The sequence below is a fragment of the Patagioenas fasciata genome, chromosome 13 (assembly GCF_037038585.1).
Source record: "Patagioenas fasciata isolate bPatFas1 chromosome 13, bPatFas1.hap1, whole genome shotgun sequence".
Lineage (NCBI taxonomy): Eukaryota > Metazoa > Chordata > Aves > Columbiformes > Columbidae > Patagioenas > Patagioenas fasciata.
In genome coordinates, this window is record NC_092532.1 from 12,462,343 (window position 1) to 12,479,495 (window position 17,153).

The 17,153-nt window shown below is 38.0% G+C and overlaps 1 protein-coding gene across 2 annotated transcripts in view; it reads right to left on the bottom strand.

The window, feature by feature from the left end:
• The window catches only part of CDH13 (cadherin 13), a 459,967-nt gene that overhangs the window by 280,730 nt on the left and 162,084 nt on the right, over positions 1-17,153 (bottom strand). For both annotated transcript variants that reach the window (XM_065848060.2, XM_065848059.2), the window contains exon 3: positions 13,599-13,807. In XM_065848060.2, the coding sequence (XP_065704132.1) occupies positions 13,599-13,807 (209 nt within the window). The remainder of the gene's footprint in view (positions 1-13,598; positions 13,808-17,153) is intronic.

Here is a 17,153-nt window from a genome sequence, read left to right on the forward strand (position 1 = left end):
TACTATCAGAAGGCTCTACAAATTAGTCTTCATGGACATGCAAAGTAGTAACAACGGGGTTATCAAAGGCCAGAAGAAATTTCTTGGAGCAGAAGGTAAAGGCAAAGATCTGTTTATATATCCTGATTATACTGAACTGTTTATTACCTTTCTAGAGAGAAACAGAGTCAGCAAGCTCTGCCTGGTAAACTGGAGGCCACGTAAAGACCTCCAAGAAGCCACTGCATGTGCCCCATGAAGTTGAGCTCAGACGCAACCCACCAAGTAGATGGCTTGGAAAAGAGTTAAATCAAACAACCAAGTGTAACAGTCTTGATTTCAAAATTGCCAGGTCTCTGCCACCAAAAGGTAAAAGGTCCCTATTACCCTGTATCCGAATATCTTCAATATACTCACGGAGTATCTCCATTTCATATATAAAAATCTAAGGTAGAGAGGTATAAAAGTGAAGATTGCCAGTGTTACAGCACTTTTTTCCTTTTGTCTGAACTCTGTTTTGTCTGGAAGCTCTTTGGGCTGATGCTATCTTTTACCACATGTATGAACAAGGTCTCAAAAGCCACAGTCTTTGTCAGTGCTTCTATACTACTAGAATAAAATGAAGGAGAAACAATGCAAATGCAAAATATTTTTGCTCTCTCCCTTGATTCTCCTCAACACACACCCTTACATGGGAAGCCAGAGTCTTATCTTCCTATTGTCTGGAGTCAAGATTAATTTCCCTCACCTTATTTTCTCATTTTACAGCTTTAAAGACTGAGTCTTAATCAAGTCACTTATCTAATTCACAATTGTTCTGAAACACATTTTCAATTAATAAAATGATCCTAATACAGCCTAATGCACTGAGCATCAGCTAAAAGAAAAGACACAATAATTACCAGCAGTGACAGGGAACTGGGAAAGCCATTAAACAAACCAAAAATAATTTCTGCCCCCTCAACCCTCTAACAGTCCCATATTTTCATACCACTAGAAGATACAGTAATTTTGGCCCTCAAGTAAGCCAGCTACTTTCCTGTTTAATAGAAAAATTGTAAAGGAACTGTTTTCTTTTATATTTTTAATATATTTCCCATTTTTTCCTGTAACTGAATTAAATACGACATGTTGAAGCAGAAAACGTTTCCATTTGGAATACAGCTGACTGAACTTTTCTGGCAGATGTTAAATATATTAAACATCATAGGACTGAACAGAATCTGCCTTATGGTATTTAAAAATTTGAGATATATTTTACAGTAATTACAGTCAACACACAAAATCTGGGGTTAAAAGGCCCTGAATAAATGTGAAATGTCTGAGATCCTTTAAAGAGCTATTTGATCAAAAAAGTATTAATTTTGAAGAAATTCAGCTGAAAGCACACAAAGGACATTTAAAATAACTGATTTTTTTTCTGTTTCATAGACAGAAAATGTAACTGGCATATTGTGATTGCCCACTAACATTATGCACAACTAATATCATATATATATATATATATATATATCTCAAGTTGATGATAATACTATCCAGTAGAAAGGCCTATGCCATATGAAAGTCCCTCTAATACATTCAGTTTTCCTGGCAATTAAACAACATGGAAGCACTAACAATTAACATCAAGGTCACCCTCAAATAAATTTTGATTTGGACACTCCTCATAACAGATTTATGAGTAGATTCAAAGCTCATTAAAGTCGGTGGAATGACTCCTGTTGACTTAATGGAGATTGCATTTGGCGTACTGCTTTCTGTGTTTTCCTATGTCAGATTAATTACACGGTTTTGTGAATATTCATGCCTAAAATCAACCCTGTAACTTAAAGCTTCAAGCCTTACATCACGTATACATGTAAGGCTGTCAGCAATGGAGTGTTACAGATGTGAGCCAAATTCGGAGTAAAATCTATCCCAACTTTGACTTTTAATTATTAAACTGAAGATTTATCACCCCTTCCCCTTACCTCCATCTTAATTCCTGATTTGAGGGTCAATATGAAGCATAACAGACTTTGCTGATTTTGATGACCTTATCAATTTTAAAAGAATGTTTTCCTGGGAGCAGGGAGAAGAGAGCAAAGCACATAAGAGAAACACAATACAGTGGCACAGAGAAAATAAAGCTATCTGAAGATAGAAAGTTACTTGACCTGCCCTGCATAGCTACATAAGCATTTAAGGACACATAGTTTGAACTATCTATAATTCTTTTGACATAGAAGGCAACAGAATAAGAAAGGAAAAAAAAAAAAAAAAAAAAAGACAGGAAATGGGTAGAACTTTGCATCATAATAAGTTGACCACACAGAAGATTTGACAATTTTTCCCTGACCTGCTACTGGAACAATTCACCTCTGTTGAAAACCAAGAGAGGAGTAAACAAATAAAAATTGCTCAGTATCAAATTGCAGGCATTATTGAAGCAGAGTGGATAGAACAAACAGTTGTTAAGATTCTGATCTTAGTTAAGTGGTAGGAATATTACTTTGATGAAAAATTATCACATATTGATCCTCTTTTTTATTAGAAAGACCCAACCTACCCATTTTCCCATATTATGTTTCTCAACACAAAGCTACAATGTATGCTTTGAAAAGAACAAGTTTTAAAGTCTCTCTTGCATGATATCCCACACTAATATATTAGTAATGTTTCTACAGAGACAGCTGGAAATTTCTACAGAGACAACTGGAAAAAAAACGTGAACAGCTGCAATGAACCTCTCAGTTGTGGAGGTTCAGTTTTTAATATAATTAGTGACAGCAAATGAATGACTCTATAACTGATGTCTGTTGACTGAGCCAATACCAAAACAAATAATGAAAACCCCATTTCCTAGCCCAGGAAGTCAGTTTAAGTATTTTTATTTCCAGCAGGCAATTCTGGTGCAAAGGGCTGGTAGGATTAATGCACACCAAGTCACATACAGAATACTAGTGTAATAAACATCTTAATCTAAGGCATGAGTTTATAGTTTGCAGCAAGAACAGCAATAAAAATGTAACATCTAGTCTGAATGTTCTTGTTGCCAGACGCTGCCATGCTGGACCACAATGACTGAACACACCTGATCCCTCCGGGGGCTTTGTCTACCAACAGAGTCTTTCAGCAGTCATAAATTCCCTATCAAACAGAAGCAGCTGACTTTTTATTTCATCTTCAGGGAAAAGAAAAAGTCACAGGTATGAGAATATTCTTCCCACACTCAAAAGAAACCACAAAGTGTAATATTTGTCAGCCAATCAGAAATTTTGAATTTACTGGAATTTTTGTTAGTGAGTTCAACAATATCCGTATCAAAGTTATATGCATCATGAGAGCACTCAAGTGCCCTACTTCATGGGGGCTGACATGCTATTTTATACAGTACACCGCTGTGCTTGAAGGCAACCATTGGCATTTTGATACAGCCTTTTAAACTACTAATAGTGCAAACACAAACAGATTTCTTACTAGCATTTCTTTTTTGAGGAGGTAAAAAATCAGGTGATACTAACGTGTACTAATGTGAGCGCATGTATAAAGTCCTCAGTATCTCCTGGGATAGTCCAGCACTTCACAGGATCATAACCTTGGAATACTTATACAAAAAAAATTTCTATGTCAATATCTGAGAATGAAAGTTTGGTACTGGCTTCCGGATTTTAAAAAACTTGTACTGTCACCTTTCTTTCAGGTAATTAGAGGTTAAGCCTTTATACAGCGCAACAGTATCATCGATACTGCCTTGACATTAACTGTAGAACGGAGTACTTGGCCACATCAAATATTCAGTAGCTCTCCAGTGCGATTAGTACCATCACAGAGACAAACGTACTTTACTTCAAGTGAAGCATTTAACCCATTTCTGATTTATGATGCAAAAAAGGACTCTCTGAAGCAGCAGAAGCTACAGTATGGTACTAAGATCATACGATTTAGTCCACAAGAAGGCTGATACACCAAGAGCTAGAACCAGCTCTCATTTTAAAAGGATTACAGTCTAATCCTTATCTTAAAAAGCTGCATATACTATATCCATGATTCATTTATCTCAAAATCACAAGGTAATTCTAGAGATAGAAATGGAAGAAAATTATTTCAAGATAATTTCCTGCTGAGTTCAAACATATGCCAAATGGTTCAACAATTATTGAACACCATCCACCACAAGGGTGTTTGCTGACTTGCAGGTAAATTCAAGTATATCTGTTCACAGTAGTTTGGACAGTTGCTGAATAAATTACTTGATGTTGCTAGAACTTCAGTCAAACCAGTTATGACAACAATTGCTGAAAATATTTTAACAAATCTACTCCTACTCACCAGGGAACTTCTTGTTTCCTGCTATGCACCGAATTGCAGTCATAGTGAGGTTGTCAAGAAACAAGAGGCAAAATTCAGTCTCTCCTTTCCTACTATAGAACATGTTTTCCAGTTACCCTAAACAAGAATTTTACTTTTCCAGAGTAATGAAGGACACTGAGGAATTTTAGTATCTGCAGAAGCCAATGACTGTACATACCAGTACTATTGGCCAGTTCAGATAGACCTGCTGCCTCTACACTCTTTTCCTGTGTAATCACCGTACCTCTGAGCAAAGGAATAATCAGCAAATAAGGAATTTTAGGTTCAGAAGGAGTCATCTGTCCTTGCAGTTGCAGAATCAATTCTTGAGGGAGGACAAATGTAGATTTTTATCCTGTGATGCTCCATTAAATGCTTAAGATGTGTGCTGAGATAGGTGTTACTATAATAACCATAATAAATGTTCTTTCAGGTTTGTGAAAACCAGCATGAAACTATTGGGGCAATCATTAGGGATGATTATTGATGCCTCTGATGGAGAGAAATGACTCAACTCTTACTCAGGCAATCACCTTTTCATGTGAACAATTTCTCCTACTATGGCACTCTCTCAAATCCATCCTGTTTCTGGAAGCTGATAGAAAAACTTATCATGTGAAAACATGAGCAATATTTTGTGTCTCTGACACACACAAAAACAAAGAATCTTGACTTTAGTTTTGAACAGAACGTCGTCTGATCTCTTGGAATTGTCTCCATTCCTTAATAAATCTGAGGTATCACTGGTGAAATTGGGGTAGTTGTTCCACATTGACATTCCTGCATGTCAGATGAAAGAATAACCATGGAAGAAATGGACAACTTTTCCTCTGTACTGGGAATCTCACAGGTTCTTCTAGTTTCTGTAACATCTCTTATTCATTATGGATTTGAGGAGATTAAGGATGTCATGGCATTTTTAATATAATATAGAAATCACCATGTCATTTTCCTAAACCCGTTATAGAAAAATGACTCTCTTCCTATCCTGATGTGAGAAAGTATTCTAAGTATCAACAATATATATATGCAAATACCTCTTTTTATAGATGTGCACAGACATGCACACACAAATATTCTTTCCCTGTGTGCTTAATAGTCACACTTTAAGGATCTCACAGGATGAAAGCCACTTTATAAATGAAAGATATTACATATCCTATGAGACTTCTACTTATCCTTTATGATCTGGCGTAATGTTCTACTAAATCATTCTTAGCCTGTTGCTTTTCTACTTATATCCTCATTTACTACAATGAATTTTAAAATTAAACCTTTTCCAAATAGTTCCTTTAGATGCTCCCCACACCTCTGGCACAAGTTTCCACACAATTCCATCAGTCTCTGGAGACTAACACATAGGATTGGCATAGTTTTCTGTCTCATCTGAATACTTTCAGGCTGGACTCAGAACAATAATAACTTAGGGAAAAAAAAAAAAAGTCATCAATGCATGATGACTTATCACTCTTCCACAAAATTTAGTGGTTTTTTTTTTCTTTTTTAATGGATAAAGGACAGCATCCTAGATCATAAAAATAAGATAATTAAATTCAAAACGTCTTCACACAACTCATCTAACATTCAAACTCTCATAAAAAAGGTTTTAGGGCCAAGAGGTAAATAACTATTTTCTTGGCACTCTATGCCAGGGTGAATTTTAGTTCAGATAAAAGACTTCAACAATCTTTGAATAATCTCTCTCACTGAGTTTTATGAGAGTTTTGCCACTAAGTCATTTGGATAAAGGATAAGACCTAAGTGTGTTCTAAAACAAAATAGAATAAAATTGGTTGCATTCCAGCACTGCATTTGTTCCTGAGCTTCCAGAAGCACACCAAGCAATAGTGAAAATGTCCCATGGTTGATGCCTGTTACAGAATCACAGAATGTCATGGATTGGAAGGGACCTCAAAAGCTCATCCAGTCCAATCCCCCCACCGGAGCAGGAACACCCAGCTGAGGTTCCACAGGAAGGTGTCCAGGCGGGTTTGAATGTCTGCAGAGAAGGAGACTCTACAACCCAGTTGGGCAGCCTGGTCCAGTGCCTGTCACCCTTACTGAGAAGAAGTTTCTTCTCAAATTTAAGTGGAACCTCTTGTGTTCCAGTTTGAATCCATTACCCCTTGTCCCACCATTGGTTGTCACCGAGAAGAGCCTGGCTCCATCCTCCTGACACTCACCCTTTATATATTTGTAAATATTAATAAGGTCACCCCTCAGTCTCCTCCAAGCTCAAGAGCCCCAGCTCCCTCAGCCTTTCCTCATAAGGGAGATGCTCCACTAATTTCATCATCTTTGTTGCCCTGCACTGGACTGCAAGGAGAAGTAACTGAGAAGTCTAAATGCAGTTCAGGACTGAAAGGTATTACAGTTTTAGATGTTTTTAATAAAATATGTTCATTTAGAATATATTTGCCTGTCATTTTTCATTACTCTGTTAATAAGTTGGAATAATTAACAAGGTTCAAATTTGTTTGAAAAATCATCTAATTTCACCTTTGGATAAATGTTAAACATATTCTATACTCAGCTCTGCTTGTTACTAAAAAGCACAAAGTCCCTTTTCCTGGATAAATACATCTCTAGTTCACATAAAATCTGAATGTAGATTACTCAAAGAGAAAAACACTGAACATTCACAGAAGCTAACACCTTCTTGTTTCACAGTCAATTATTCATATTTCCAGTCTCTAAGACCATTTTTCTTTCCTTAAATAATCAAGTGCTTCTCATTTACATGCCAAAGTTTCACACTGAGGGAAATAGAAGGAAAGTTAACCCACACATTTGATCTAAGCATTTATACGTAGAGTGAATAAACTTACAAGACACTTTGCCCCAAAAAAGGAACATTAAATTAATGAAAGCCACCAGTGGCTCGTGTTCTTTATAGTATTTACTCTAGTATTCAACACAATATGTAATTGTTGCTATGGCAACCGCCACATCTCTTGGCACCATAATAATTCTCAGATAAATGGATCTTTGTCAGAGCAAAATCCAAAGCCAGGGTATATGAAATCTGTATTGCTTTGGTGGTGGGAATCTGCAGAGTTAAGTCAGGAGTATAAATTCAGTCTAGGCCTGAGGGAAAGCACAAGCCTATCAAGAGAGGTGAGGCTCTGCCGCAGAGCTGGGTAGAAGGGGGAGCATGACTATATATGAGAAATCATAACCGCTGTGCATCGCCGTGGGACTTGCGGGGTCACTCGGAAACGGTTCAGCAAAGAGGTACAGGAGTCACGTCCATACGGCACTGTCAGACAAAACTCCTGCTTCGAGGGTTTGATCTAAAGTCTGCTGGAATCTGATTATTTAAGCAGGTTCCGGATCGGGCTGGAGGATAAAAAGGGAAAGTAGGTGACTGGAATTTCTCTGGAAAAAATCACTTATTTCAGTGATTAAGGAGATTTCTTATATAAAAGGAGATCTTTGTTGTTTCCCCAAAATCAAGTGGTCTGCACAGAAGATTTTTATAAGAATATAGCCAAAAAGGCAACCAAATGATACCACAGCATGACCCGTTGACGAGAACAAGCTCTTGCTTTCACTGACATTAATTAAGATGTATTCTGTGAAACCTGCAATTTACATTGCAGACTTTAAAAACAAAAAAAATGCACCCTATCTCTGGTGGTTAAAGCAGGGAAAAGTCATTTACCAAAATACCATAAACACACAGGTATTAAATTCTAAAATCACTTATAACTCGGCTTTTTATGCATGAATTCCAAGTCAGTACGTGTCTGCAGTATGATAACGAGCAAAAATAAAAGTAGTAATAACAAGTTAATCATTTAACGGCTAGTGGAAGAATGTTGTTATGGTCGGCTTTCTGCCAAACTGAATGCAAACGTGAGAAGATGAGTTCTCTTCTGTTTGCTCTTTAAGAAAAACCCATCTTCACATGCCTGAAAGACACTTTCATATCCAAAGGCAAAATATATCCACAGCTTTTCTGAAATAAATGGTATTCTATAGACTGTTTTGATCAGGATAATAACTCATAAGTGTATCATAGATATTGATGTCCCCCTGTGACTTACTGTTTTGTGCCTTGAAATTAAATATAAAACATGATATTTTATTAATGCAGTACACTACTTTTTGCAGCAACTGCTATATGCATAATCTAATAATGTGAAACACTTCTAGCCTGTTCCTAAATATCTCATATAAGAGGGCATGTTCATACTTTAGCACAGTCATTTTCAGTTTTTTTGGAACTTTATTTTAAACTGAAAAAATGCTAATATACATTAATGGGAACGATTACTTGCTATAGCAGAGAGGCTGATTCTTGATCTTATTTTTCCAAATAAATTATTGAACTGCCAGATGACTAAACTCAACTATTCGCTTCCTTGTGTGAATGTTTTTTCTGTGAGAGAATCCCGATTCATAATAAGATTATCGATCCTTTATTATCTGTTTTAAGGCAGAAAGCCATACATGCGGGATTTAAGGCTCTGGGCACTTTCTTATCTCTTATCAATAAAACTTGAAATCTCTGTACCACAGGAATAAAGCAGAGAATAAGATACAAACAAGAAATGCTAACGTTTAAATCCGAGGACCTTAGTTTAATTATTTCTGTTTGATACTTTAGGAGACAGAGGCACAGACGTAAAGCAACTGGCACAAACATATACATCCAGGCAGTGACTTAGCAGGAAACAGAATTTAGATCTGCAAGGCAGCTGGGGAAGTTTTCAGCCAGGCTGCCTCTCCTGTCCCTGCTATAATACATAGAGCAGGGTACCGATGTTGGGAAAAGCAACGGTTTGACAAAGGGGAAAGTAGAAGCAGCACATCTGAGTAGCCCCAGCTGTTACAAAGTGGACTGGACAGAGTAGCAGGACTAGAGCAACTTCATTTCTTTCAACCTGATCTACTGCTGGAGATGATTTTAAACTTTGTCTACAACACGCTGTCTCAGGGTGTGCTCCTCCCTCTTATCTCTTCTTTCATTCTCCTTTTCATTTTCCATCTAGTGCCTGAAAAGTGTCCTGAGGGTTTGACAGTTTCTATCTAATCACTTCATCCTTCTCTATGGAAGACTGCTGCGCACCATACAGTGAAGTTACTACCGGCCTGGAATTTCTGAATATCTGCCTGCCCTCTTATCTGCTTCGGTGCCAGACTCTTGATACCTCAACTCCCCCTCCCCTTCACCCTATGTCTGTGATGCTGCATTTTGCCAGCACACACAAAAAAAAAGGCAGAGAAATACTGTTTCCAAAGGTTTTCTTTTAGCTCCCAGTGTACTAAGGGTATATTCATTAAAACCAGCATTAGATTACCAAAGGGTAGAAGGACTGGCAGACAACCATTTTATTACCCTTGGAGGACACAGTTCAATTCCCAGCTTGCTGCATTTTGCAACTCATAATGTTATGAGACTCTACAAAAGAGTTGCTATACTTTCTGTCTTCCACAAACCAGACTCTTTACATAAATTAATTAATCTGCTAATGTCTGGTGAAATGCTCAGATGTGATGAAATTTTCAGCTTTTGGTTGTCCTACTATTTCCATAAAATAAAGCAGGGACCAAGCACTGGATAAGACACAAGTTTAAAAAATAATTGTTACCGCTTACTGGCTCAATCAGTTTGTTTCCAAATACAGCTTGCAAGTGATTTATTTTTCCATTAGGGCTCTGAACCTTAGCAATTCTGTGAATTATTCAGAATGAACCCAAAGTTCATTTTGGGAAACCTGGATGAATCAAAACATTCCCTTGTCTTCTTTTAACATCCTCAAGCACTCAAGTCCTGACCGTGTGAAGGGGCATTAAGCAAACACTGGGCAACGCTGACCACAAGCACAGATGTGGTACCCACCAGCACTACTCCATGGTGAATGCATGTGAAGTTCATTTCTTTCATTTCATCACCCCGATTGCCTGAAAGTACAAGTGTGCACACACAGGTAACTATTAAAAACAGGACACACTGTAATGTTAAAACCTTCCATAGGCCTATGGCAACTCTTCCGTGCACTCATATGCCATATGTCTCTCAAAAAAATGACAGTAGCTTTCTTGTGAATACTCCCCTCTGTCAAGACAGACAGAAACCAATGTGCCTAGCCAAAGCTATAGGAGGAAAGGAGCGCTAACAGCAGGTTGTAGAAAGAAATCTAACTAATCTGATGTACAGAGTTTTGCTCTCAATAGAATGTATACAGATCAGTAGGTATAGACACTCATGGGTATTTTGCTGAAACATTCAGACATCTGGAAAAGGAGCAGTGCTGTATATCTGCTTTTCTGCCACTAGACACTGCAAAAAATCTGTGATGGGAGCACAACAACCAAGTTGCCTGGTGATGTTGAGGAACCATCTGCATTCTCATATTGCCACCATGGCCACACGTTGGTAGAAAGCTGCAGGCTCTGCAGATCTAATATGCTTCTGGCAGAAAAGTAACAAAACCAGCCCTTCAGACTTCAAAAACAGAGTTAAATAGTTAGTGGTATTCTAACAGCCACTCACTAGACTATGGCAATGAAGTTAATCATATAGGACTGATCAGTGAGGCCAGCTGGAATCTTCCCACACGTTCAGAAGGAAACAACTGCATCCCTCCATCACTAGAATACCAAAAGTGTTTCTGCATGCTCCAGATTGCACCTTTAAATATGGTTGGTAGCAATCACAAAGTTTCAGGAATTATGCTATCTCTTCCCAGGCTCAGGTTGCCAGTCAGTACCTTAGAGATCACTGTTGTCAGTCATTTCCAAACATGTTGGGAATCTGCAATTAGGAACATTAACAATGTGATTTCACAGATGTAGGTTACATGCTTTCAGAAAAGAAACGGCAGTTGCTGGCAATGGGGAAATACTTAAGAACTACTTATCCCCTAATTAAACAAGGTACTGTACTCTAAGTACTGAATGCTAAGCAGCGCTCTAGCATGTGCTCATCTTAACCCTACAGAATTATGCTGAATTACTGAGGCTCCATCTGAGCATTTCTTAGCCAAGACTCGTTGCATAAACAGATGGAGCAGTTCTGCTGTTTCTATGCAGGCACATTCAGACGGTAAAAGTACAGGATTAAGTTCAAATTTATCATAAAATCACTTTAGATAGGATGTTGTAATCTTTATATCCTTCTCAAGTATGACAAACAGAAAGACAGGACTGTCTGTGTTATGCTTAAAATAGACAAACAATAGCTGAAATGGTTGGTTAAAAATCACTGATTTAACAGCTACAGAGTGCTGGCTGAGGCCAGAGTAGGACAGCCAGCTCCAAAGAACTTATGTTTCCTCAATGAAGGGGATGATCTTCACCAGATGGAATTCCCAGGACCCATCGAATGCACCTTGTAACTCCCAATGGCACTGCAGACACCAAGGATCACCACGTCAAAAGGGCAATCTTTTAGTTATGAGCTGAATATTAAAATCCATGAAGTAGTGATGAAGGCAGGTAGAGACGATGGTGACTGCTTTGAGAAGTCACCTATGAGGCAAGACTGGCAAGTGGCAGCGTATGCCAGATTTAGACTGGATTTCTCTCTGAAGCAACACAAAGTGGTTGGAACTGAATCCAGGAGTGGGGCCAACTTAGACTTGGCTTTGAATGTAGTCTGGTGATAGATTTCAACACTACGCTTAAAGTAATATTGCAAGAGCATTTTGAGGGGAGACTATCCAGAACCAAATAGGACATGAAGAGAAAAGGTCACTGACAAAGCTATTCAGTGCAAATACACATCTTTAATTCCTACTCATGAGGAAAGATTTCCCCTACATCATAACTTCTATAGAATAACTCCCCCTCAAAGACATTGAAGGGCTGATTCTCTAAGAAAACCAGAGTAAAACCTCAGAATATGATTCTCGGAGTCAGATCTTCACACATAAACCAATGCTCTGAAGTTTAACTCCAGACCTCCTGTCAGAGGTATCTCAGACTCCTCTGTGGTTTCAGCAATATCTAACTGGAAAATGAGAAATCCCCATTTTGAAACTGCTCCTAAGCTTTCAAAACCTGGAGTGAAAACAAAACCGTTCAAACATTCTTGTGACTGCACCAGAATGAGCATGTCTTGCTAGTTCCAGACACAGGAATTTGTCCGTGTGTGGACTTAAACCCACAGCTTCACCATGTAAGAGACCCTCTCAAGTATGACCTTGTTAAAACTTCACTTTGTGAAGAAACACAGTATCTAAATAAAATTAAATTTCATTCAAGTGTTCTGATAAGCTCTCTGCAGTTACACATTCTGGTACTTTCCCTCCTGCTGGCAATCTATATTCACATTGCATGCTGCTTAAAGTGCAGATCAAAACCTTCCCTCAGCCATGGACTTACAGAAGTTTGTTCAACCTTTCCCCTAAACCTATTTTTTATTTTTTTATGGAAGACTGAAGTTATACTAAGCTATTGTTGGAAACATAATGAAAATGCTGGCAGCTGAATACCAAAATAAGACAATAGATCAGACATTTTTATCATGGTTTCTTTATAATTCCTTGAAATTAAAGGTCTGTAAAGACTGCAGGTTTAATTCTCTAGCAAGCCACTGTCCTGCCTTCCTCTGTCCTACATGCCATGACACAGAACTGAAGGCAATCTCACATTTCCTTTTGTTACTTTCATGGGTGTAAAGTAACCAATTCAATCAACCTGTGAAGCACTTCTTCCCCACAGCATGAGGTTAGTTTTACACTGAAATTTACAAGTAGAAAAGAAAGGACACAGCATTCAGTGGATGGAGTGGAACAAAAAGCACTAGTGCATAGAAACAGAGTGCAAATATATGTTGCTATTTGAGTGCAGATGTTTACATAACTTAACACATAACAATATCAGATAAGCAAACCTATCTGAAAATTAAAATTCCAAAGCATAGCATTCATTCCCACATTCTTAGAAGTCGAGTAAACTTGAAGGTTCTGTGAATTCCAAATTACACATTTATACTATGATTTTTCCATTTTCAGTAATGACCAAACTGTGTATGTGTGCAGCATAATGTACACCAGAAGAACCAGCCAATCTTGATACTTGGGCTCTTCCATTTGAATTAATTATTTATGAACGTTTAACATTTACACATGAAGATGTATTACATCTTTTGAAACCCAGAAAATTTATATTTTTAAATCAAACTAAGTGCTAAAACATTACAGCAATATCTGGAAGAAAGATTGATTTTGATCTCTCTGCTAACAGATTAAAATTTCTTATGGTCATAGGTGGCACGTGTAGGTATCAAGCAGCATCTCCATGGCACTGTCTTCTAATCATTGTATTTATCTTACCTTTAATGCACCATGTTTTTCATTTGCTTCAACAATCAAGATTTCTGCCATATCCTCAGCATGTTCGGACCGCGCATGGACAAACAAGGCTCTGCCAACTTCTGAGACATTCTTTAGCGCAACTAAAGACCCGTCGTGTTCCACCTTGAAGTCTGGGTTAGAAACTTCGAAGTTCAATTTGTTATTCCCCTTGCAGTCATCAAATTCCACTGTGGGGGAAAAAGAAGAAAGAAAAAACCACAATTATAAGTATCCACTTTGGAACATAGACTTCAAACATCTTTATGTTATTGGCTTGTCTATAGATCTCAGGAAGATCTCACAATCTAAGGGGAAAAAGTTTAGAAGAAGTTTTATATTTGTGTGACTATCATTCACAGACAAATCTTATGAACATGTGCTTTCAGAAGGATGAAGAGATTTTGACCATGCTAACTGAGGAGGTAGGTAATAAACTAAATACTTTGAACATAAACATTTTGTGATCACTCAAGTCAAATGCACAAAATGAACACCTAGTTCCACAAATTGTGCAGTAGCAGTAGAGACCCTATTATCTTCCTTGTCATAAGCCTGATCTCTAAACACTTTTCTGCTGGCAAAGTGGTTTCAGATATCCAGTAAACCTTTATGCTTGGAACTGGTTGTTTACAGAATATTCAACCTCATAGTCTACTGCAAAAGTGCTACATAATAGAAGCCCAGATTATAATGTTTCTTAGTAACTAGCAGGATTGCGCTATAGTCCATGAGCTGCACTACCTGTATAGCTAAGGATTATGAGAAATTTTAATTAAATAGTAGCTGTCAATTATCCTGTTTCACTTTACATGAGAGATTTAAAATATTTAGGAAGGATGGGTCAAAGACAAAAGTGTCTGTGAAGTACAAAGGTTTGAGACTTCGCCTCAAGTTCCTTCTCCAAGTCCAACAGATTCACTTTGCACAAAATACTGGAAAAAAAACAAACATTAGTGATGTAACTACCAGCTATATGATTAAGAGGCCTTCACCACAAACTTGTAATTGCTAAGTAAATTTTTCAGGTTTTGACATCTCTGAACAATATATTTTCATGTGGTTGTTTTTTTTTTTGCCAACAACCTGTGCTATATTCTCTACCTGCTCCTTGAGTTACTGCTGCTGTAGGCTTTTCACTTATCTTCATGCTCTCACTATTTTGATTTTACATTTCATTTCTATTGGATCTTTAAAAAATGCATTAGACTTTCAGAAATGGATACAGACAGGGATACAGGCTGCAGAAGATCAAAGACAATCAAGTTTTACTGAAAATAAAGCACTTTACATAATCGTTTAAATTCACTATGTAGACTTGTCTTTGGTCATTGTTTTTAAAGGAAAAAAAAATATCTCAGATTCTCTCACAGCCTAGCCCATACCTAAGCTTTTCCTGACTATGTAATACCTATAACTGGTCTTAAAACACAGACAGAATCTCACAGTTGATGGCCAAACAACACTTCTGGGAAGTTACACAGCAATTCTCATCTATTTCCAGCCGTATCAACTTGAAGCCAGGACTGCCAGAGGACCTTGTGGAGGTCCCTCCTCTCTGGACATTCACCAGGACTGAATCCCAGAGTAGAACCACTGCAGGGAAGTGTTGGTGGTTCCAGAATTTGAATACAGCTTCATTTTATGACGAATAAGGATGAGAGAGGTTAAATTAAAAATTAACCCATAGCAAAAATCTCAAATGCCCAAACTTCAGAATAAGACACAGAATATAAGACACTTCATGTCAAATGGACAGTGGCGGGTTGACCCTGGGCTGTGTCCAGACACCCACCCAGCTGCTCTCTCTGCTCTGCTGCAAAAGGAGAGGAGGAGAAAATAAGAAGAAAAAGCTCCTGGGTCAAGATAAAGACAGGGCCCCTGCAGGGCCCGCACAGCCCGCACAGTAGCAAAGGCATCAGGAATCTGAGGTGGGATTTTAAAAGAACAGACTTGGGATCCCATGAATTCTCTTACTGAGAAGAGTCCAAATTCAATCGTCACCACAGTCTCTTGCATAAAATACACTGGCACCTAAAGAATCTGCTTCTGCACAAGTTTTAGGTTTGCTCACATATTTTTAACTAAAAGCTGTTCCCATTTCCTCTGCTTTACTTGAAGGCAAGAGGATGATCCTTGGATTCACAATGGGATAACAACCCAGAATTTCTTCAGCCCATTTGCCACCTCAATGAATTTTGCTGAAAGCAAGAGCGATCATAAATAAAAAAGAAACAAAAAACTCTTTCCACTTAGACACTCCAGTCCCTCCAAACAAACCTGTCTCAGTCTGTCATGTCACAGATCCCTGCTTGCAAAGTCTTACACTGCACTAGAAAGAGGGGATGAAAGACGGAATTTGGGAGCAGTAGCAGCTTAAAACACTTTGGCAGTGGTCAGACTGTGTTGATGTCCATGCTGAGTGCAGGAACTGCTCCCAGAAATGGTCTTGTGCTCATGGTAGGATTTTGATGGAAGGTTCTCTGTTAGCCAGGTTTCCCTGGCATAAAACCACTGTTGCAATTTATGCTGGTAATAATATGGCAGGCATTTTAACAGATTCACTGCAATCTCCTAAAGCTATCAACCCACAAAAAAGACAAAATTTCCCTGTCACCACAAATGTGGGAAGTTGAAATTCTCTCTACTAAACACCACATAAATTGCAGCCTTGATGAATTATGAGTGGTTTCTCTTTTAACTTATTATTTTCCTTACTTTAAAAAAAAAAAAAAAAGGCAAAACAAAAACCACAACAACACACAAACAAAACACAGAGTGTTAGAAATGTACCTTGCTATATTGAATAAATATGTCCTTCTCACAGGCAAAATCTGCTGGTGATCTACTGACTATTAATAGCTTACAAAATTTGGTATCACTCTCTGAGAAATTAACTTCAGAAGTGGAAAAAAAAAAAATAGAAGTCTAACTATGACTATAACTTAAAACCATGAGTTACTGGTTCAGACCTAGAGCATCACCCAAACACTGCAGCTCACAGTCAAGATGGGCCACAATGTGTCGTGTTTCAAAAAGAAGGGAGAAGCTGGCTGGTTTTACACCTCTCCCACCTTGCTGCTCAGCATTCACAAACCTTGAAATTTTTGCATTGTTGCCACCTGCGGGCACTGCAGAAATTCAAGACCACCTACAGGTTCAACACATGGAATCAGGAGATCTATATTCTGTATTCCTTTGGAGTTATGAATTTGACACTTTTAGACCTTTTATATTTTGCTCAATCCATTGACCTTGCTTTATGAAACCCTGCAACTTTTCCAACAAGGGCAGAAGCAGAGTTGTTTGAAAGTGGGAAACTGTTTTTTACCATATCTCATCCAAGAGCAGTGATGTTTTCAATTCCCAGTTCTGCAACAGAAACAAGAGCATTTGAAGAGGTTAATAGCAAGGACAGGGAAAGAAAATGAAAAAGCTTTGGGAAGTACTGATATGTAGGAGAAAAATTAGAAGTGAGTGGAAGAAGATGAAGAGATCATAAGGATAGGAAACACTCAACATTACTTGGATCAAGGG